Raw genomic sequence first — 22,300 nt, 5'->3', positions numbered from 1 at the left:
GTAATCAGAGCTTTGCATTATAACGAGCTGTACACCTGTGTAACCTCTGATAACAAGGGACTGGTTCCTATCCACCGGAAGTAAACCTAGAAGCTTCCTGTAGAATGACAATAAGCAGACATCTAAAAAACAATGAAGAATTGATACATAAAATATTGGAAAATTGTATAACTTTTTTCTTTATAAAAAAACAAAAATCAATTATTTTCTGAAAGAGGACAGCCCCTTAAAGGGATGTGTTTGCTCCCCTGACATGCTTGTATTGTATTGGTATAGTTGCACGTTCTTTTATTACCTCCTGGAAACGTATGAATAAAACTGACAACAGATTACCATTGTCCATTTCACTAGCCTTATCCTTGACCAATCAGAGCTGACTCGCAGAGATGTCAAACGGAATGGTGATGCTCAGTTGTCAATTTATTGATACATTTTTCAAAATGTTTTGATCTGTTATTAGCCAATAATTCTACTATAACCTTCTGTACTTCCGAAACCTAAACATTCACATCGCTGCCACGTTGCAGATACAAATCGCCACGGTGTGGTTTTTAAATGGTGTCAACTGCGGCTTTTGGTCACACGGTGGCCGCATCTTGCGTGACCCAAAGCTCAGTAGGTTAAATGTAGCGCATCTATTATTATAACTGGCAGGAAAGTGGTTAACCCGGCGGCAGCACTTAAACCGCTCTCACAAGCTGTAGTTTTCGAGAAACGGTGTGAGCTATAAGCCCTTTTCGATTGCTCATTAGTGAATTGTAATTTCACACTTCATTTAAAATATTCTTCAACTTTCTCCTGCTGTAAAAGGTTTCACACAGTAATTAAGAGGCCCGGTTAACAAAGTCTGAGGAGTCTCTTACCCTCATGGGGAGCAATCCTGCTGAATTGTAGTATTTCAATTAGCATGTTTGAGGTTGTTGAGTCGGATTTCCATGTTTCCGTGACCCTATTGGCACAAATATGTCCTTGGTGGAGAAAGGTTTTCCCTTAGGAGCACAGTAAATAAGACTGATTTTCCTGTTTGTCAACAGATTGAAGATGATCTGTTTAATCCTGACTATGTGGAAGTCGATCGGATACTTGACGTCTCCAACAGCACAGATGAGAAGGGAGAGGTAAGTCATTTATTGATTTTATACATATACATGTATATGATTATTTGCCTTCATAAAATTCTTTTAAAAAAATCTTTTAATATGAGCAAAATATATACTATATATATGTGTGAATGTTTATATAAATATATTTATTATATTTCCATAGGACAGCCTTTATCTTTTAATGTTTCTTGAAGTAAATTCCCTAAAAACTCTTAACAGAAAAGGGGATAACAATGTGATCAGTAAGGGTCCAAGCAGAGACCCCCATAGATGGTCTAGTGGTGTGTTTAAATGGAGCCCCATTTTACCAACTGCTGGGGGTCCATATTTTCTGATGGGTAATGGTCTTGGCAATCGGTTCCCCACTAATTACTGTCAATGGGGTATTTGGTACAGCCCCATTAAAGTGGTTGTGCTATGGACAATGATGGGTTCTAAGTGTTATCTAATGGGAGTTCTAGCACTGGCGATAACGGGATTGGGTCAAGGTTGTATTTGTATTCTTAATGCGGCTGCCAAAGAGAAGTAGAAATCAGCACTTGGCTATCTCTCACAGTCCCACCTACCACTTCATTTTGACAGGGAACTTGGGATACTCCCAGTAATCAAAGCACTTATTTTCTAACCTGGAGATCTGTCTTGCTTAAGGGACAAGACGATATTTCACCACCAATGGTTTGCAAGCTTCAGTACTTGTCGCTCCACTGGTTACAGTGCTTTAGGAACCCGGTTTTGAGCTCTTCCTCAGTTGTATTCCCCCCAACATAGTGGCTTCTATGACTTGGGTGAACGGTCAACATGAACTTTACTGCAAAATTGTAGAAGGTCCAAAACGATGTTAGTAAAAAATATGTAATATATTTTTTGTAATATATATAAAATATTTTGTATGAAATCCATAGCAGTTTAATGGATCTGCAAAATGCATTAGAAAATAGAGCTGTCTAGAAAGAGGAGAAAAGAGCCTGTCCGTTAGCTTAAATAATTGTCATGTACGTGGTTTATTTATTTTCTTAACAATCCTTTTGTCTCTTTAAGCCGATGACTCATTACTTGGTGAAGTGGTGTTCCCTTCCATATGAGGACAGTACATGGGAACTGAAGCAGGACTTGGATCCAGCAAAGATTGAAGAATTTGAGAAACTCCAGAGCAGGGAGCCAGAAACAGAACGCGTGGTAAGAATTGGCACAGCCGAGCAGTGTTTTTATTTGAAAATAGCTCAGTTATGTGGTCTTTCGGAAAACCACTAATGGGATTTACTGCATTTGAAACAGGAGCGACCTCCTGCCGACGAGTGGAAGAAATTGGAGAGTTCCAGGGAGTATAAAAACAATAACAGTCTCAGGGAATACCAGTTGGAGGGAGTGAACTGGCTGCTGTTCAATTGGTACAACACGTAAGTATTTTTCCCACTCTCCTAGCAGTAGCTTTACTAAACTTTAATGGCTTTGTTTCATGGCACAGTTTAACCTTGCAGATTTTATTGGCATCTCAGGACTAAAGTTTATACTCTATAAAAAAATAAAAAAAAATTGTGGAAAACCATATTTTACTGCGCTCAGATCTTTTTATAAAGCTCTGGCTTTCTTTTTGCAAATGCTGGTAAATGTTTAGACGCAGCATAATTCCGAGAGAGCGCTATTAACCCCTTCTGAGAAGTTTTATATTTATGAAGGATCTTTATGGTCATGTTCTTCAGCGAAGAGCTCGGCAGCTGCATCGCCAAACTTGTTAGGAATCCCCCAGCCTGTAAACAGGCATGTGATGGGAATTCAGAAACACTGAATCATAGCAACACTACATCATTGCTGGTTTTACTCATACGTCACGTATACTCCGCTCCAGCTGCTGAAGGATGAGACATACTTTCCAAGCTGGGAGGAAAGTTTACCCACTCCTACTTCACAGTAATAAACGGGGCCAATAATATACATGTGGGGTGTGACTGCTTCCTAGAACCGTGTCCTTAATTTGCTTGTTCATATTTTTGCACTGATCATCATGGGAAATATAGTTCAGCAACAGCTGGTGTCCTTAAGCTTGGTAAATGGCTCACACAACCCCTATGCATCAATTATCATTAGTGCATGTGGCACTAATTTGACCATAATATGTGCAGCTCTGCATAGTTTACTGTGTATCCTAAAGTGACAGGCTAAATAAAAATGGGTGCCTGAATATCCTGCAATATGTAAAAGTTCTGCACTATGGACCCCGATTTCTAGTAAGGCCGGTCACACCCAATATTGTAACACCTCTGTGACGTTATTCATATTCAAAAACACTTTATTTTTCACAACGAAGAAAGTTGTGGGCCAAAAATGTTGCATTATAGAAACTACACTTATTTTCTAGAACAGACATGGGATCTTTAAAGGGGTTAGCCGGAGGTTAAAGGAAACCTACCATGAGGAATCAGAAGTAGATGTGATTGTAGGTTCCTCCTGCCTGCCTCTGCCCTAATCTGTTATTTAACAAGTTGGGAAAGGTTCCAGGATTATTAAAAACATTGTTTTAGTATTATGTAAATTAACTGCAGTGTCTACTGGGGGTGTATTATCCTGACCGGGCACTAGGAGCTAAGGCTACTCCACGCCCCAGTAGGCTCTGCAGTTAATTTACATATTACTAAAATAACATTTTTAACAAGTTGGGTTATGTTCCAGGATTATTAATTTACAGATTAGGCCAGAGGCAGACAGGTGGAGTCTTTCATCGGATCTACTTCTAATGGAAGATTCTTCATGGTAGGTTTCCTTTCAAAATAACATGGCTGCTTTCTTACTATAACGGTGCCACACACCGGACCATGGTTTGTGCCAGTATTGCAACTCATCTGCATAGAGGTGAATGGAGCGGAGTTGCATTTATGACACAAACCATAGTCCGGTGTTGTGCTGTTTTTGGAAGAAAGCAGCCATGTTTTTCAACTTCCTGACAACTCCTTTAAGGTCCTTGTGTGGTGCCATGTGCTTAGTCCATTGTGTGTATGCATTGTCTACCATTTTCCTTCCCTCTTTTACCTGTAGACGAAACTGCATCTTGGCTGATGAGATGGGCTTGGGTAAAACCATCCAGTCAATCACTTTCCTGTACGAGATCTACTTAAAGGGTATTCATGGCCCATTCTTGGTCATCGCTCCACTTTCTACAATCCCAAATTGGGAGAGAGAGTTTCGCACATGGACAGAGCTGAATGTGGTAGTTTACCATGGAAGCCAGGCAAGCAGGAAAACCATACAACTCTACGAAATGTACTTCAAAGATGCACAGGTGAGTGTAAGAACAGTAACTAAAAAATGTTCTATGATAATATACTTAAAGGTTGACCTTGAGAAAAGGTCTGCATTGGGACTTATTAATAAGTCACTGGAATCCATTACTCTCTTCAACCTACATAGTCTTCTACCTTTTGTCAAATGTATCCCATACGCTTCTCCACTCTACTACAGAAGGTCGAAAGGACATGGAGGATAATGGTATACTTGTGTTCAGATTATCTGGCTTTGTCAGAGCAAGGCTGCATATGAGTAGAACAAAGCCATAAGAGAATACAACACCAACATCGAGAGTAGATTGTACTGCTCGCCAGACAACGTCTTTAAGGAGATGGATTTCTGAAGAAAAGAACCACAATTTGTGCTTCAGAAATGAGTGGGAACTTGGACTTTGCTGTATTAAATTAATGCCTTGGCCTTGTATATTTTTAGAACGGCCGATTATTACAATGTCTTTGCCATGTTCTCTGCTTCCTAGTCGGTCCCTTTGAATAACTCGATGTATAACTTTCCAGCTGTTCCCAAACTACAACAACCACCTTGCTCAGACTCTCTGCTGCTTGCTTATAGTTAAAAGGCTGTTGCAAAGTAGCAATTTGCCCAAAACGGACTGATCCACAACTTCTAATTTTACTGCAGGTGGTTAGAAGCCATATTTTAGAAATGACTCTTATTTTCTAGCAGCAGTTTTAAGACTTGTCGAACATGTTGATTGTCTCTCTGCTGCAATTTTGCAAAATAAAATCTATTTATCCTGATGAACCTTCTTCTTTGATCTCTCCAGGGACGAGCAATAAAGAATGCCCACCGGTTCCATGCCATCATTACGACGTTTGAAATGATTCTGACAGACTGCCCTGAGCTCAGGAACATTCACTGGCGATGTGTAGTTATTGATGAGGCTCATCGGCTGAAGAATAGGAACTGCAAGCTTTTGGAAGGGCTAAAGATGATGGATCTTGTAAGTTCTTCTTGCCTGTATAGTGGCTATAGTGGTTATCTAGTCGGAGTCCCGGTGCTTCACTAATGTATTCCAGGGGAAAAAACTAAATTGCATACAACATAGAATGGAAATTAAAGAAACTTCTGTCTTATTTGAGTTCCTGTCTCAAAATTGAGCTCTTTATAACCGGCAATAGTGCCTTCAGGAGGCATCCACCAGCAAGGATCTGGACGGGCCCCAGTGCCAAGTCAGTACCAGGCCCCTGACTATAATCTATGATTTATAGTTCTAGTCTTCTCATATGGAAAAGTGACACCTTATGGACCCCCTGAGCCTCCTTGGCCCGTTGCGACCGCACCCTCTGCACTACCTTAAAGGGGTTGTCCGAGTTTTGAAAAAAAATTATATGTGGCCGGGAGCGGGCTGCCTAAAACTATAAAGCTGTACTTACCTTCCGGTGCCCTCCGGTCCGGGCGCCATGTAAACAAACATGGCCACCGGAGCAGCGCTGCATTCAGCTTCTGGCCGGACCCGACAACCTTCCGGCCCCCATACACGCTGGATACCGGAGGGCACCGGAAGGTAAGTACAGCTTTGTTTTAGGCAGCCCGCTCCCGGCCACATGTATATATAATTTTTTTTTTAAAACTCGGACAACCCCTTTAAGTTACGCCCCTGCTGCAATGAGAGCGACTGAAGACCTATAAATTGCCATTTTTTTTTTAACCCATTTAACCCAAAATCCCCTTATTGTATTAGCTCAGTCTCCATGTAATTTCTTAGTATTCCTGAGAATACTAATTCAGATGTTTTCTGCTGCATCAGTCATTTTATACAAGAGCATCTTGTGAGTAAGTGACAGGAGGTGCCACGTGTTACTGCTGAATCAGCACTGCTGGGGCTAAAGTTATAACCAGCATCTGTTCTCAAAGTATTAGACTGGGGAAAAAATGTCTTTTTCCTACCATATATTTGTGGATTTGGATTCTGTGCTGCATTGAGGGTTATGGCAGACCTAAGTAGCTTGTGGCTGCCCGGCTATTTAACGGCACCTCCCAGCTGGCTTTGCTCTGTGCGTGGCTGAATGGAACATGCTTTTCTCATTTATCTAGTTTTCTTTTTGCAGTTGGAGGCTATATGACATACATTTATGTGATTTGCTGTGTAATTTTGTTTAAGGTCTAATGTCATTAGACAGGGTTGTGTGTGTGTGATGGGATTGCAGCTAAAGCTACAGCTGTATAGATGGCCGTGTTTGGTTCTGCTATAAAATCTATTATCAGATACCCGACTCTTATCCTTCTCTTCCAATGCTTTCAGGAACACAAAGTGCTGCTAACAGGGACCCCTTTACAAAACACTGTGGAGGAGCTATTCAGCCTACTGAATTTCCTGGAACCAGAACGCTTCCCGTCAGAGAGCAACTTCATGCAGGAGTTTGGTGATCTGAAAACTGAAGAACAGGTATGTCTTCGGCTATTTACAGCCATTCCTACCATCTCCATTATATACATGCACACCTGCCCAAGCATCATTGGATTTTCAGTGGGGGAGGTGGCAGTAAACCACTTCTCAACTCTGACTCTTTCAAGTAAAGAATAGGACATGATAAAATTCAGTGTACTCTCAAATTCAATAAAGAAATTTGGCCAATCCCAAAATCCATTAGGCTGTTTTTGTTTTGGTTACAATTTTATTTATTTATTTTTTTCTTTTTGCCAGGTACAAAAACTTCAAGGTATCTTGAAGCCAATGATGTTAAGACGTCTTAAAGAAGATGTTGAGAAGAACTTGGCCCCTAAGGAAGAAACAATTATAGAAGTAGAGCTGACAAACATTCAGAAAAAATATTACAGAGCCATTTTGGAGAAAAATTTTGCCTTCCTCTCCAAAGGAGGGGGTGGAGGACATGCAAATGTTCCCAATCTTCTAAACACTATGATGGAGCTGAGAAAATGCTGCAACCATCCCTATCTTATTAATGGTGAGTACTAGGAAAATATGGCTGGTGGTGGCCATCTACGTGTGTCGGTCGGTTGTTGAAGTAGCCCTTGGTTGTGAAGTTGGTTTTTGATTAGTGAATTCCAGTGAACAGTAGAAACTTGTGAAGCATGTTTTTGCTTTGTTTATTACAGCATTTGTCCGACTATTGTTTATTTTTTTTAAATTGACATTTTCATGTTAAGAAGGACTTGGAAGTGGGTTGCATTTGTGGAACAAAAACACCTTTAAGTATTTCACTCTGGACTTTACAAACATTCACCCAAAATAACCGGTTACAAGGAATGACTTTTATGTCTTGTTCCTTTTGCAATTACTCCCCCCACTTGCTAATATAAGGTGAATACGTGTATAGTTGGGCTCATTAATTCCTGTTTTAGCTGACTAAGCGTCGCTGTAATAGCAGAGTTTGACTTTGATGCACAAGAAGGATGCAGATCTTAACACCTTCTGCAAAGCCACAACAATCTTCAGACTTCAATTTTTTCCAGGTCTTGTTTTTATACTGTGACTTTTTCCTATGCAAGACAGAAAAAATATTCTTTAAAAATATACACTATAATGATGCCCAAACAACCCCAATGTTCACCCACGAGTGACGGCCATTTTGTTCCAGGTTTGATTTCACACCAGTCTGTTAAAAGGGAATCTGTCCTCAGTTTTGACCATAAAAAGCTGCCGACAGTGTTGGGTAGCAGTCTTGGGAGAACTGTGAAATCGTACCTTTTTGTATGTTGTTCAAAGTAACAGGACTGTGAAAAGTTAATTATAAAAAGTAAGGCATTTCTTTGGCCTGAAGTGCTTTCTGCACAACAGTCCTTCCCCTTTTTTATGAGTTGGAGTCCTATCAGGATTTTGGTTGGATACTCAAAACAGAGGGGTGGGGCTGTGGAACAGTTTATTGAAAGAGCTGGGAGGTCTTCATGCTACAAGACCCGCCCATAGCACTTGTAGGAGCTGTATACCCCTCTTTCACAGTCGTGCTGCTAACTACACTCACTAAAGGTATGGATGTAGGACTCTACAAGGCCTAGCACTGTTTATTATGGTCAAAACTGATGACGATACTTTTTTAATGGGGGGGGGGGGGGAGGAGAGTTATGTATTATATAGTTGTAGAAAAGATTTGATATAATTAGGAAATGAACCGATTTGGTCCTCCTAATCCTGAAACCATGTAGCAATCTGCTAATTTGCACCTGCCTTCAGACATGTTGTGTGTGGATCAGAAGTGTGCAACACAACAAGTTGTGTAACAGACCATAATACTCAAGGCGTCTATTCCACTATATAACATGAGGGTCATTGTGAATAGATTTGCTCACTGGTTGGCCTTGGTTTCTGTCATTTTTGTGTGGGAAGAAAATAAATGTATTGTGGCGTCTTTATGGTAAATAAATGCATTGTAACCGGCGTACTGTAAAATTTCTATAGATTTCACTGTGCTGGAAAAGAGCTGCTTATAAAGAAATGGGGGATGATGGTGGCTGTCTCTTTAAAGAGCGCATCTGCATTTCCACCTAACTCCCTCATAAAACTGTTTGCAAATTATATTTAATTACAACCTGGTAACCTGCAGTGATTGATGTGCAGCGTCCTCCAGCCCCCTATTTCCTATTCCCTCAGGCGATGACTCTCACTCACAATAACATTTTTAGACAAGGCTGTCACTTGTGGGGGCGGATTTCATCCTGGGCACTTTGCCCCGGGCCCCTCGCTGCTGACTCAGTCCTGAGCTGCATGTGCCGTCTGTTTGGATGTTGTTTGCTGGCTTGCGCTTTCCTCCGGGGCCCCGCTTGCATTTTCTGCCCTTGGACTGTGAGCCCCCCCTTCCCTTAAGCATTTATGATAGGACTTGCCTTTACCATAGTCTCTCGTTTGTCAGACCGATGGCCGACTAATTCTCGTCACATCCTGTTTCCAGACTCATCAATCAATTAGTGGGCTCAGAATGCACTTGCTTCATCAGGAATTTTCTCCTGGCTTAGCGGTGTCCTGTGGTATTAGTTGTGGCATGGAAGAGTTAACAGATCTCTTCAATTTGTACCGTTTTGAATACATATCTGCAGTATTTTATCATTACGACTAATATGATTTAATATTGCCAATGATGAGGGAAAAAAATTGTTTTTTTTTTTGTTTTTAACGGTCTGTTCGCACCATGGTGCCCAATGGTTAGAGGGTAGTTTTGATTCTGCAAATCTCTGAACAGTGGTTCTCCTCATTGATCAATACTCTATGCCAACTTTAGGCAGTGGTCTTCTGAAATTTTTCTCTCCAGACCTGCCTGGAGGCAATTTTTTGGCACATTAAGGCAAAAAGCTTGAGGTAACAATGGGGCTAACCAGAGAACAATCCCCTGGATTTACACAAATGTGTGCAGCCCATGGAAACAGGCCCTTATGTTGGTCTTATTTCACAGACTGCAAATTTCTTGTATTATACAGAAATATAACGCACAGGACCTTCCATCTGGTGGCAGTGCTGGTACTGTAAGGACTGGTACAATTTATTTAACAAAAACCGTATGTATTCAGCATTTTTTGTCTCATGGGGCTGTGTGATTGCCTTACACTCAAGCAACCAACATACAAAAAAAAACAATCTTGGGATGGAGAATCTTATTTTAAATGAGAATATTTTGTGCAAACTGTCTTTGCTTGCAAAACTATCCCTTTAAGTAAGCACCATTTCACTTGTCGTATTGGCGCCTTCTTGTCAAACACCAGTATATGCAATTTGTTTTCTAAATGCAAATACAGGTATTGTGTGATTTCAGCCATTCAAAGGGGATAAGAATTTGCACTACTGAAGGTTCTGCACATCCCACACTTCCATTTACCTTTCGTCTCTAAATCTCCACAGGTGCTGAAGAGAAAATTTTGGAAGAGTTTAAAGAAGCGCACAATGGTGACCTTCCAGATTTTCCGCTCCAGGCTATGATCCAGGCCGCTGGCAAATTAGTTCTGATTGACAAGCTGCTGCCAAAACTGAAGGCTGGTGGCCACAGGGTGCTCATCTTCTCCCAGATGGTGCGTTGCTTGGACATTCTGGAAGACTACCTCATCCAACGCAGGTGAATACATACACAAAAGCGCGGAATGATAAAGCGCATGGTCTGTTTGCACAGTTGTCTCAGTTTGGGCGACTGACTAGAGGGAAAGTGAGGGGTGTGTGCCTCTTCTGTATTGTATCGGTGTCTTGAATTGAAAAGTAGACTTTCGAGCCGTATGGCCTTAAAATTTAAAGCAAACTCGGTTTACTGCCTATTTCATATCACCAACATTTATTGATTTGAGCTTGAATTCCCAATGCAGGTTCAGATTCCTCCTGAATGGGAAATGTGACTTGTAGCAGCAGGGCTAGACTCACCGCAGTGCTGCTGAGCAGGCAGCCACAAGGCGGGCGGGCAAGCGGCAGCCCTCATTTCAATTCCGTTCACAAGTTTGCAGTTGAAATACATCAACCTTTTCAAGGAGGATGCTGTTGGCGTTTGTTTTAAGTAAATAGAATAAATTGAAGTACTGGTCTTGATAATAACCCTTCTTTTTCAGATACCCATATGAGAGAATTGATGGCAGAGTAAGAGGCAACCTGCGTCAGGCTGCTATTGACAGATTCTCCAAGCCTGATTCTGATAGGTTTGTGTTCCTGCTGTGTACAAGGGCAGGAGGTCTGGGCATTAATTTAACTGCTGCTGATACTTGCATTATCTTTGATTCGGACTGGAACCCCCAGAATGACCTTCAGGTAAGAGTCTTTGGTGTTTTTTATTTTTTTTCCTCTTGTAGAGTTAGTCGATTTTTATTTTTGGTGATGCTGAACGTTTTGATGGTGCATGTAATTCCTATTTAGTTATGAAGCCAAATTAGTTTATATTACTGTATTTTTTTTAGCCGCAGTCATGTTCTCATATTTTGAATGTCTATGAACACATTATACCCCAACTGATCAGTGTATAGAGGACAATTGTTGAACCTCAAAGAACCCCATGGACTTCATGAAGTCTATCAAAGTTTGATTGCATATTGTCCCATTCTTGCAGTCAACAATTAATTTTGAAAACTGCAATTGGTTGCTTTGAGCGTGTAATTGATACATCTTGAACAGCAAAATTCTCTACACCATATGTCCTTCTGGACTGCCCCATGCAGACGCAACTTAAAGGGGTATTCCCATTTCAGCAAATTAATGTTAGTTTTTATCATAAAAAGTTATACAATTTTCCAATATTTTCTAGCGATTCCTCATGGTTATCTGATTTTGCGCGCACACACTATAGTGTTTATGCATAGTTATCTGTAGCATAGAGACCTGACGTTCTTTCAAAATCGGATACTATAAAAATTTTAATGCAATGCTATGGAAGCTCATACAATTCTAGATCCTAAGGTCCTTTCCTACTCGTACATTTTTTTTAGGCACAGGCACGATGCCACCGTATTGGGCAAAGTAAATCCGTGAAAATTTATCGGCTGATCACAAGGAATTCTTATGAGCGAGAGATGTTCGATAAGGCCAGTCTTAAACTTGGCTTAGACAAGGCCGTATTGCAGTCAATGAGCGGACGGGAAAATGCAACTAATGGGGTAAGCATTACCTTCTTCTCTGGTCATCCTCCATGGCGGCACCAATGAAACTTTTCCATAGTGACCAACATTTTTTGTTTGTTTCGATGTATTGGCCATAAGTTGTAAAACATATTGTGCATATATTATATCATCTTGTGAGAAGTTAAAAAGCTCTTTATAAGTTTGCTAATAATAATCTTTATTCACATAGGGCCATCATATTCTGTAGCACTCTACAAATAATAAGGGACATGTACAAATAAAATACTGCATTACAGAATACAAACGGTCGTATAGAACAATAGGAGTGAGGGCCCAGCTCACAAGAGCTTACAGTCTATGAAGCAGAATAACTTGCAAAACTAAGGTTTTGCAACGACTAGAAGCCTTACCATTGATGAGCTCATTTACTAATTGTGTACATGAGATGCACAGAGCATAACAAATAAACGTGTTTGCGTATAGAGAATAACTAAATGTTTTCCCGTTACTTCCTGCAGGTACAACAGCTTTCTAAGAAGGAAATAGAAGACCTACTACGGAAGGGGGCATATGGTGCACTGATGGATGAAGAAGACGAAGGCTCCAAGTTCTGTGAAGAGGATATTGATCAAATTCTCTCCAGACGAACTCACACCATCACTATAGAGTCTGAAGGAAAGGGCTCAACCTTTGCCAAGGTACGCTGCGGTTTCAGATGTCCTTGCTTTGGGAGAGGTTATCGTCACAAGATATAATGCCCAATACTAAATAGATTATAGAACAAAAATAAACACACAACAGTTTTTCTTCTTCTTCTTTTTTTTTTTTGTCTGTTTCACAACTTTTTATTCTATTTTTGTTTTCAGGCCAGTTTTGTTGCTTCGGGAAATAGGACAGATATATCTTTAGATGATCCTAATTTCTGGCAAAAATGGGCGAAAAAAGCGGAGCTGGATCTAGATGTATTAAATGGAAGGGTAAGTGTGGTAACATCAGTTAATGTGGAGGGCACATGATGAGATGAAATGCTTCATTTGTGCTTTCATTCGCCTTGCAGAACACTCTGGTAATTGATACCCCACGCGTAAGGAAACAAACCAGGCTTTACAGTGCAGTAAAAGAGGATGAACTCATGGAATTTTCTGACTTGGAGAGTGATTCTGAGGACAAGCCCAACTTCAAACCACGAAGGCCTCAGGACAAGTCTCAGGGCTATGCAAGGAGTGAATGCTTCCGAGTTGAGAAGAATCTACTGGTCTATGGGTACGTTCTTTGCCTCTGATCTGTGCTGGATGTGTTCATGGTATGTTATACGTGACACAGACTAAGCAGAACTGTTGAACACTTGCTTTTCAACACTTGCTTGATGAGCGATGTAATTCTGAGCTCGCATGTCATCACCTATTAGGCATCTGAATGCTTATGGAGCTCTCATTGCCTTTTGTCCCTTGGGACACTGTATGAACCTTTTCAATTTTTTTTGCCATAGGTGGGGCCGTTGGGTGGATATTCTCTCCCATGGACGTTTCAAGCGTCAGCTTTCGGAACATGATGTGGAAACCATCTGCCGTACCATTTTGGTCTACTGTTTGAACCATTACAGAGGGGATGAGAATATTAAAAGTTTCATCTGGGACCTCATTACACCAACAAAGGATGGGCAGACGCGTGCTCTGGTTAACCACTCTGGTAAGTTACATGGAAAAAGTTGAATTACTACATTAAAAAAATGTACACAGCTGTTGTCAATCACAACAAAACCCACAACTTATCTGCAACTTTTTAACAAAAAGTTGTGCCTTACCGATCTCATGAAGGGCTGCAAATTCTAAAAAATTTTGTTTTTTAGGACTCTCGGCCCCGGTGCCCAGAGGACGGAAAGGAAAGAAGGTGAAAAGCCAGAACGCTCAGCCTGTGTTCAAACACGCAGACTGGCTCCAAAGCTGTAACCCTGACGCCTTGTTCCAGGAGGATAGCTACAAAAAGCATCTAAAGCATCACTGTAACAAGTAAGTAGTGAAAGTGGCTTTCTTCTAAGGTGTGACCACACGGGCAAACAGCAGTGATTCACACTATGACCACAAAGAGGTCAGTGTTCAGTGCAGCTCCTGAGTGTGTGAATTTTCACTACTTTTGCTTATACATTTTAGGCAAATGTGTGATTAGTGTTTTTTTCTTTTTTTTTTTTTTTTTTTTTTGTTACACGTTATCCATTTAAGTACACATTCAAAATTATTCTGAATACTTATGTGGACGCTGTTGCTGTAATTTTTAATCCGTGCCTGATGTCATGACCGTATGACCCTCATTTTATCAAATCTACAACCTGGAAAAGTGCTTTATTGTATATGGAAGGCACTCTTCAGCCTTTATTTTTATGATTTGGTTCAGGGTTGTTAAAAATTTGCTCCTTAAGGACTTTATTTTTAACTTATGATATTATTAAAGGGGTTGGTCCCCATGGTTTACTTACCATAACTAACTGTTATCTAGGGCTATGCCCACACATGCCATCCAGAAGGTGGTGGGCAGTGGAAGAGTAACAGGGGGCAGTTGTTGGCATTTGCAATCAAACCCCCCTCCCAAGCTCTCATTTGCATATTTCTTAAGTGAAGTTTTGGCATGGAAAGAGCAATTGTCAGAAATTGTGTTAAGCTTCATCTTTAGAAGTACAGTATATATGGATCATTCAAACCGAGGACCTCGAGCCCTGTAATCAGTCTATGCCCCATTGGTCAGACTCCACCTGCAAATATCAGACATGGCCCCCCTATTCAGTGGATGGGAATAAGTGTTCATATCAAGAAATAAAGGGTCATGTAAAGAGACAATAGGCCATTTCATATCTGGCATTGTGCTATATTGGTTGACTTTGAGTTGGGGTTTAAAGTCAAAAAAGTTGATCACTTGCCTTTAAGAACCTGTCAGAATCCTGATCTTGTGCAAACAACCTGATTTCATTGAATAATTCCGAAGGCTTGTTAAATGTTTGCAGCAATAGTGTTGCACCTTTTAATGGGCTTTCAAATTGAAGAAGTTATATGTTGGCTTCTTAGAGCAGCAGTTCCCTCACCCTATATCTATGTGATATTTACTTTCATTTACAGTAGGTGATTTTGTTTCATCAAGTGCTGCCTGACATTTGCTGAAAATGTCATCAGGGTGTTAACTCCACATATAGTCCATACATGAACCAGAAGGGTTGCAGTTCATTTAGTTATTATTGACTAATTATAGTCCTACATTCACTTCTAGGTTGTGTATTTGATGTATCTTTATGCTTATTTTAAGAGGTATTGAGCACCTCAGCAAGGGTGGCTATGAGCTCATTAACTAGAGCAAGTCCTGTCCAAAGGACTGCCACCTGCCGAGAGATGACGTTTCGGCTCAAGGACCACGGTTGGCTTATGCTGTGCAATACCACCTAGCGAGGCTGCACATCGGCATAGATAAATGAGTCAGCCATAACCCACAGACCTGCATTCAAGCAGAATATCCTAAACATCTGGCTAACCACTAGTCTCTGCAATAATGCATCTAGCTATTAATTATATAGCCAGCAAGCACCAGACTCCAATAACTGTGATTACCCTGTGTGGTGGGGTGTCATCCCGGTCTTTCCTGAAGCACTGTTCATTACTAGGTGCATAAGATGAAGTGTTACCATCTAGTTATTTCCTCGATTTGGGCTCTTGAAACATGTGCAATCCTGTGTCATCGGTATATGCGGTCCTTTTATGCACCAATTACAACAGAAAAGGGCCACCGGATCGTAAACAAGGGCCGGAATTGGACCTGCTCTAAAATTTACAGCCTGGATAGTTGGCTCATACATGGAGCTGTGTGTATGACAATATTAAAATGCCTGAAGCCGCATGCTCGCTGCTGACACAATGGCTAGCACATTGCCAAAAGGCCTTAGTTGTGGAATTGGCCACTTTAACCCAAATACTAGCTTTAATTTTCATGGTTTTGTTACCCCTAAACAGATTAAATCTGTAGCATTGGTGCTGACGTCCTTGACTGACCCTCCTTCATGCATGTACCGTGAACTTGCTCATCCAAGCTCTGGCACGGGTGCAGTTCCTGAAGTTTAGTCTCTAGTTCTGAATGGTTTTGCTTGAAAGAGCGCCTCAAGTTCACCTGCAAAGTGACATTGACGTCTCCCCAGTGCACCGTATAGTTAAAGCCGGCAGGCTCTGCGGGCTTCCTGCAAGGACGGGCTGCAAGTGGTTATAGCTCTATAAAACTGGCTTTTCTTACAGAAAACAAATAGTTATATAATCCGAAAAAAAAAACCCACCATCCCATTGTGAGGGTTTATTGTTCGGTGGTTTAAAAAAAGACGGGAGGAAAAAAAAAAACAGATTATAGATCTCGTTTATCCTTGCAACTTCTGATGTGCTTCCAAAAATGGTATTAAGGCAGCAGCTGAGGAAATTTTATGAGATAATGAAGCAGAACAGTTACTGAAAGCCATCTGCTCAGTTGTTTACAAACTTGCTCCAGTACTTCAGAGGCAGCGGTGCAGTACGTGTCTGAACTTCACAAGCTGCACTAGGTAGGACTAAATGTAATGCGCCTGGGCTGGGCCCAGCCTGCTCCCTCCCTGTGCAGCGTGAGCGGTTGCCAGGCAGGCCCGTTGGAAGCCAGCAGAAAGCACCACACAGAGGTGATTATATGCCACCATCTGTCACGCTTCAAGCCTACCATACAGCATGGCTAATCAGCCTTGGCAGGATGATGGATGAACAGCAGCAGCTGCCAAAAGCCACTGTTGGCAAACAATTCTGAAGTTAAGAATTTCTCCCCTCACCCCCTCTCTTCTCTTCCTCTCCAGGGTCCTGCTGCGTGTCCGCATGCTGTACTATCTCAGGCAAGAAGTGATAGGGGACCAAGCTGACAAAATCTTAGAGGGTGCTGACTCAAGGTTAGTGAATGTACGGCTTGTCCTTGTCACAGAAGAGCAAGGTCTGTACCTGCTGTTACTAATTATGCTCTACGCCTTTTACGTTCTTGATTTTTCTCCTCTACTTTTTATGGACTTTATTTCCCTTTTAACCCTTTTGCCAACTGGGTACTTTATACTTTCTTTTTTATGTAAAATGTTAAATTTATGTCAAGTATTGATTACATTTTATGGCTTTCTGCAATTATTTAACTGCAATAAAAATAGGTTATAGCCCAGCATAAAATTGGATAGTCTAACGTCAAAGTAATGTGCGAAAACTGGTGCACATCCTTGAGGGTGTGTTCACACAGGGCGTTTTTGGATGCATTTTTAACCCCATTGCATCTAAAAACACATTACATATTACCATGTGTTTGGTTAGGCTGTAAGTGTAAGCAGCTGTATTCACATTCCAGCAATATTCAAAGCAGCCGAAGCATTGTAACATGTAAAAACTCTTGCATTTTAGACGCACGCGTTTCTGGGATGTGTTTAATAACGCATCTAAACCGCCATGTGTGAACGCATCCAAAAACGCAATGTGTGAACGCATCCTGAAGGAAAAAAGTTAGACTGTCCATTCTCTTACATGAAAGTCAACATGTCGTTTCCAGTGCAGGGCGCTGCATAATTAATATCCACATGTAAATATTTACTTTAGTTGTATGACGAAAATTTGGGATTGTAAAAATGTTATGACTTTTTCTCATGATTAAAATAAAGTCTAATACACAGATCAGCATAGCCGATTGAGATACCATTTTTATTTGACGTTCCAGCATACTTTATTCAATTATCTGTTTTTCCTGTGCTTGGGTGTCCAGTGGGTCCTACTTGATGATTTACCTAGCTTTACCTGTATGACTCTTCCTACAGTGAAGGCTGCCTATCCCAAGTGGGACTACTCACTAGAACCCTTACACCAGATTGAGTACAGATCTGAACATAAAGTTATGCTGAAATATTTCCAAACACGATCTAATTAATTTACTCTGCTCCACTTGCTCTATAAGGCGCTGTTTATAGCGCTGCATTTTTAATGTGACCGGTTACTTTAGAGACCTTATCCACTGTCTATTTCTGTCTTTCGTTTCCAGTGAAGTAGATATCTGGATACCGGAGCCGTTCCATGCAGAAGTCCCTGCTGACTGGTGGGACAATGAAGCTGATAAGTCCCTCTTAATTGGCGTCTTCAAGCATGGTATGTCCGCTTAAGCTGTTGGCTCAGGGTTCTAGGTTATGGCTTTCTAGATTCTACAGGAATCTTAAATGATGGACGAAGTGGATATTGACCTTCCTCTCAATGATTTGCTCCTCTTCCAAATTTGTAGTACCGATTTTCTTAGAGTCACTTCTTGTCAAGCATTTGGAAATCTGACCAAATGTTTTCAGAATTTCTTTCTGGATTGGCTAAAAAGTTACTAGGGACACTACAGCTCTTCTCTAGCGATTAGTGAAGTTCAGAAAAATTCACTTTTTGTGAGACATCCAAGAGATGTGGGTGGAGAATGAAAATATTTAACATGGATCTATAAATAAAGTAAATCCTTATTTGTAGTAATAATGGCGGAGCGGCGCAATAGATCTCCCATAAACTTAGCTTCTAGCACTGCTTTCTATGCTAACTCTGCCAACCAGTGTCAAAGTGGATGGTGGGCTTAACCTCTGCTATTAATCTGTACAAGTGCCTCCTGGGCTTTGTTCCAAGCAATATTTCACAAATGTCAGCGCCGAGAACTCCCAGCTCCCTTGAGTGGGATGCAGCCTTGTTAACTTTGAAAGGCTCGGGGATGCAGAGCTGGCATGATATATACAGTGAGCGATTCCTGATTATAATCCCAATTCTCTGGAGGTCGCAGGCGTATTCTCAGCAGCATGGCCTGACTAAAGGGGAGAATGATGGCTTATAAAACCTTTCATGATTACAGTTTGGCTCCAGGCTCTACAGCAGTTAGGAGAAGTGTGTTGTAGTACAAATCCTAATTGAATTGTGCTGTTCTGCCTATGTACAGCGGCCTCTTGCTTTTCTCCTAAATGGGGGGCCTCAGCTGAGGCTAGTCAGATCTAAAACCATTCTCCTGCAGTGCACTGTTGGGATGTGCCATTTTCTATCTAGTCACTTCAACCAGTTAGAAAAAAAAAGCAAAAAGCAAAACAAGTGCGTTAAAACCGTAGAGGGAACAGTGTCATCTTTCTGACATACATCACACGAAACCTAATAAGACAGGTTCGATGGCCTTTCATGTAGCCCTTATTTGCGGAGTGATGATGGAAAAAGAACGGTTAAAAATTTAGGCCGGAGCTTGGCCGAACGACCGCAAAACAATGGGTTAGAATAGAGGGCGGGCCACGTAACGTAGACAACCTAAAAAAAGCATTAACTTACTGTTTTCCTGTTGTAGATGAAAATCAAATATATGGACAATGCTTTTCCTGTAACTGGTGGCAACTTATTCCTTTTTCCTTTCTTTGTGTTACTATAATGAGAGGGGGTAATGGTCGAACAGCAGTTTAGGTCAGGTGTAAAACATTTCATCTGAAGTAAGAGACTTTGTCAGAACGTAATGTTTCTCTTTCCTCCTTGTAACTTATGATTATTCTTCCGTAGGGTATGAGAAGTACAATTCTATGCGGGCCGACTCAACTCTATGCTTCCTGGAGAGGGTTGGTATGCCTGATGCTAAAGCGATTGCCGCGGAGCAGAGGGGGACAGATATGCTGGCAGATGGTGGAGACGGGTATGTTACAGTTTAAGCAATATTTTGTAATGTATGTAAATTGTGGCTTTGGTGCTAAAACTTAATTCATTTATTTTGCTTCGACAGAGGAGACTTTGACCGGGAGGATGAAGATCCAGAATACAAACCCACAAGGCTTCAGTTCAAAGATGACATTGATGTAAGGACATACGGCGCTCAACATATGGAATTGTAAAATATTGTGACAACTGGAAAGGAAGCTATGCACCAGCAGACTCATAAATGCTCGATTTTTCCCTAAACTTTTGCTTATTATTCCCTTTAGGAGTATGCTAACTCTCCTCTAGAGGACAAAGAAGAAATCATGGATGTTGATGCACAAGGTAAGAAATACCTATTGACACAAGTCAAGTTTATAGTGTTATGCATATCCTTGCAAATTTTTATGTAACATCGGGGAGGTGTTTTTTCTTTTAATTTTTGTTTGAGGTGAATCTATGGTCCAACTTTCTAAACTCTAAATCCAAAAAGTAAATCTACCATCAATCTGAGGCATGGTAAACCAGGGACATGTACTCAAAGATCCAGGCACCGTGACACTGGTTATAATCTTATATTTGTTATCCATGGCTTGCTTCCTTCAAAAATAAAAATTATGCTAATAAGCCAGAAGGGGTTTGGGGAGTTCCACCGGAGCTCCTTTTGTGCTACAGCTTCACAGGGTGTTCATGTGAAGAAAGGAGGCCATGGATAAAAAAAATATAAGAGGATTCCCACATGGTACCTAGATCTAATAAGTAAGTGTCCCTGGTTTCTCCATGCTTGAGTTTTGATGGTAGATTTCATTAGGCTTCAGTGCACTGAAAGTTGGATACAAACTGTTCCAGATAGTCTACACAAACTTATAATTCAGTATTTTGAGTTCCACAATTGCAGGTTTTTATTATTTTACTGGAAAAACTTCAGCCTCCTCATTATTTTTTTTTTAAATTATGACCACTCCTGCATTTGTGAATATACCCATATACCCATATATTGGAGACCAATGATCTATGCAGTTTCTTTCCATGTTGCAAGTGGGGATGTTGCTCAATATACCAGTGAAAGGATTAAAATCTTATTATGAAAATCACAAAGGTTGACACGATTTTTTTTTTTTTTTTTCAGAAAAAGGCGAGGGCAGTGCAGAGGGCAAACTATACTGGCCCCATACCTCAGCGCTCACTACCCGCCTACGGCGGCTCATCACTGCCTATCAGCGCAGCTATAAGCGACAACAAATGAGACAAGAAGCACAAATGAAGACTGATCGTAGAAGACGAAGACCTCGGGAAGAAGTAAGAGCCCTGGAAGCAGAAAGAGAAGCAATTATCACAGAGAGAAGGCAAAAGTGAGTCCTTAATACTTGTATAGAGCTGTTGTCCATTTTCATGCCGATGGATGCAATCTAAAACCACTTTCATTTTGTGAAGGTGGACAAGGCGTGAAGAGGCGGACTTCTACAGAGTTGTGTCTACTTTTGGAGTGGTGGTTGACACAGCTAAGCAAAAGTTTGACTGGAACCAGTTTAGAGCATTTGCACGCCTCGATAAGAAATCTGATGACAGTTTGGAGAAGTATTTCAACTGCTTTGTGACGATGTGTAGAAGAGTGTGTCGCATGTCAAACAAGCCCGAAGATGGTACGTATGGTACTCTGCAATTTTGGGAATGGTTACTTTTCTAAAGGGTTAGTTTAGCTTTTGATCAATAGTCTTGAATTATTTGAGTTTTTTACAATTTTATTATGTTTCGCTTTATAGATTTATGTGATCTTTCTATGATTGAACCTATAACCGAGGAACGTGCTTCTAGAACACTTTACCGCATTGAACTTCTGCGCAAAATAAGGGAACAAGTTCTTCATCACCCCCATTTGAATGAACGGCTTAAATTATGCCAGCCAAGCCTTGACCTACCAGAGTGGTGGGAGTGTGGGAAGCATGACCGAGACTTACTCATTGGTGCTGCAAAACATGGTGTTAGTAGGACAGACTATCACATCCTCAATGATCCTGAATTATCTTTCCTGGAGGCACATAGAAATTTTGCTCAAAACAGAGGTGGTGCACCTCCAAACATGCCCATTCTTTTACCACCTGGCTCTAGTTATAGTGATACACCACCCATAATGCCCTCCACTCCAGTGAGGGATGAAAAGGCTGTAGAGCAGGAAGAGGTGAAGTCTGAAAAGGCTGAAGATGTTGAAATAAAGGAAGAAGCGGAAGTAAAAGAGGAGGAACAAGTGGAGTCTGATGAGAAGCCTGTAAAACAGGAGAGTGACCCTGACCCTGAATCTGTCCTTGTCAAACATGAAGTTAAAGAAGCCGAAATGACTCCAGACGTTGATCCGAAATCCAATTCGGAGAAGGGCTCGGAAGAAGATGAAGAAAAATTAGATGATGATGATGACAAATCTGAAGAGTCCTCTCAAGCAGAAGGTAAACCTGAAATGTTTCATTGTACTCATGTCTTCAGTGTAAATTAATCTCCTTTCTTCTCTACAAGGCTTGGCTCCGTTTTTATAACGTGGTAATCCTGCCCTACGTAAATAAGGTGTTGGGTGGGATTTAAACTCTTGCTCTTCACCATAAAATTCAATAGTGGAAGAGCTGAATTAATTCAAGAATTAAGAGAGTTAGCCAGGATTAGAAAAAACAATGGTTGCTGTTCACTGTTTGTTTGGTATTTTCAGTTCAGTCTCCCATCTATTTCAGTAGGGCTGAGCTGCTT

The 22,300-nt window shown here is 41.0% G+C and overlaps 1 protein-coding gene across 1 annotated transcript in view; it reads left to right on the top strand.

Annotated features, from left to right (window-relative positions):
- Nucleotides 1-22,300, top strand: part of CHD7 (chromodomain helicase DNA binding protein 7) — an 81,902-nt gene that overhangs the window by 53,965 nt on the left and 5,637 nt on the right. Inside the window, exons 9-31 of the mRNA XM_072151840.1 lie at nucleotides 1,035-1,118; nucleotides 2,142-2,279; nucleotides 2,379-2,500; nucleotides 4,134-4,377; nucleotides 5,167-5,343; nucleotides 6,646-6,789; nucleotides 7,048-7,309; nucleotides 10,192-10,402; nucleotides 10,881-11,076; nucleotides 11,748-11,915; nucleotides 12,398-12,577; nucleotides 12,746-12,856; nucleotides 12,937-13,142; nucleotides 13,369-13,568; nucleotides 13,729-13,888; nucleotides 16,720-16,809; nucleotides 17,928-18,031; nucleotides 19,439-19,568; nucleotides 19,656-19,728; nucleotides 19,855-19,912; nucleotides 20,697-20,919; nucleotides 21,002-21,210; nucleotides 21,331-22,008. Coding sequence (XP_072007941.1) covers nucleotides 1,035-1,118; nucleotides 2,142-2,279; nucleotides 2,379-2,500; nucleotides 4,134-4,377; nucleotides 5,167-5,343; nucleotides 6,646-6,789; nucleotides 7,048-7,309; nucleotides 10,192-10,402; nucleotides 10,881-11,076; nucleotides 11,748-11,915; nucleotides 12,398-12,577; nucleotides 12,746-12,856; nucleotides 12,937-13,142; nucleotides 13,369-13,568; nucleotides 13,729-13,888; nucleotides 16,720-16,809; nucleotides 17,928-18,031; nucleotides 19,439-19,568; nucleotides 19,656-19,728; nucleotides 19,855-19,912; nucleotides 20,697-20,919; nucleotides 21,002-21,210; nucleotides 21,331-22,008 — 4,168 coding nt within the window. The remainder of the gene's footprint in view (nucleotides 1-1,034; nucleotides 1,119-2,141; nucleotides 2,280-2,378; nucleotides 2,501-4,133; nucleotides 4,378-5,166; nucleotides 5,344-6,645; nucleotides 6,790-7,047; nucleotides 7,310-10,191; nucleotides 10,403-10,880; nucleotides 11,077-11,747; nucleotides 11,916-12,397; nucleotides 12,578-12,745; nucleotides 12,857-12,936; nucleotides 13,143-13,368; nucleotides 13,569-13,728; nucleotides 13,889-16,719; nucleotides 16,810-17,927; nucleotides 18,032-19,438; nucleotides 19,569-19,655; nucleotides 19,729-19,854; nucleotides 19,913-20,696; nucleotides 20,920-21,001; nucleotides 21,211-21,330; nucleotides 22,009-22,300) is intronic.

This window comes from Engystomops pustulosus, chromosome 5 (genome assembly GCF_040894005.1).
Source record: "Engystomops pustulosus chromosome 5, aEngPut4.maternal, whole genome shotgun sequence".
Taxonomy (NCBI): domain Eukaryota; kingdom Metazoa; phylum Chordata; class Amphibia; order Anura; family Leptodactylidae; genus Engystomops; species Engystomops pustulosus.
This window is presented reverse-complemented; position numbering and strand designations above follow the sequence as displayed.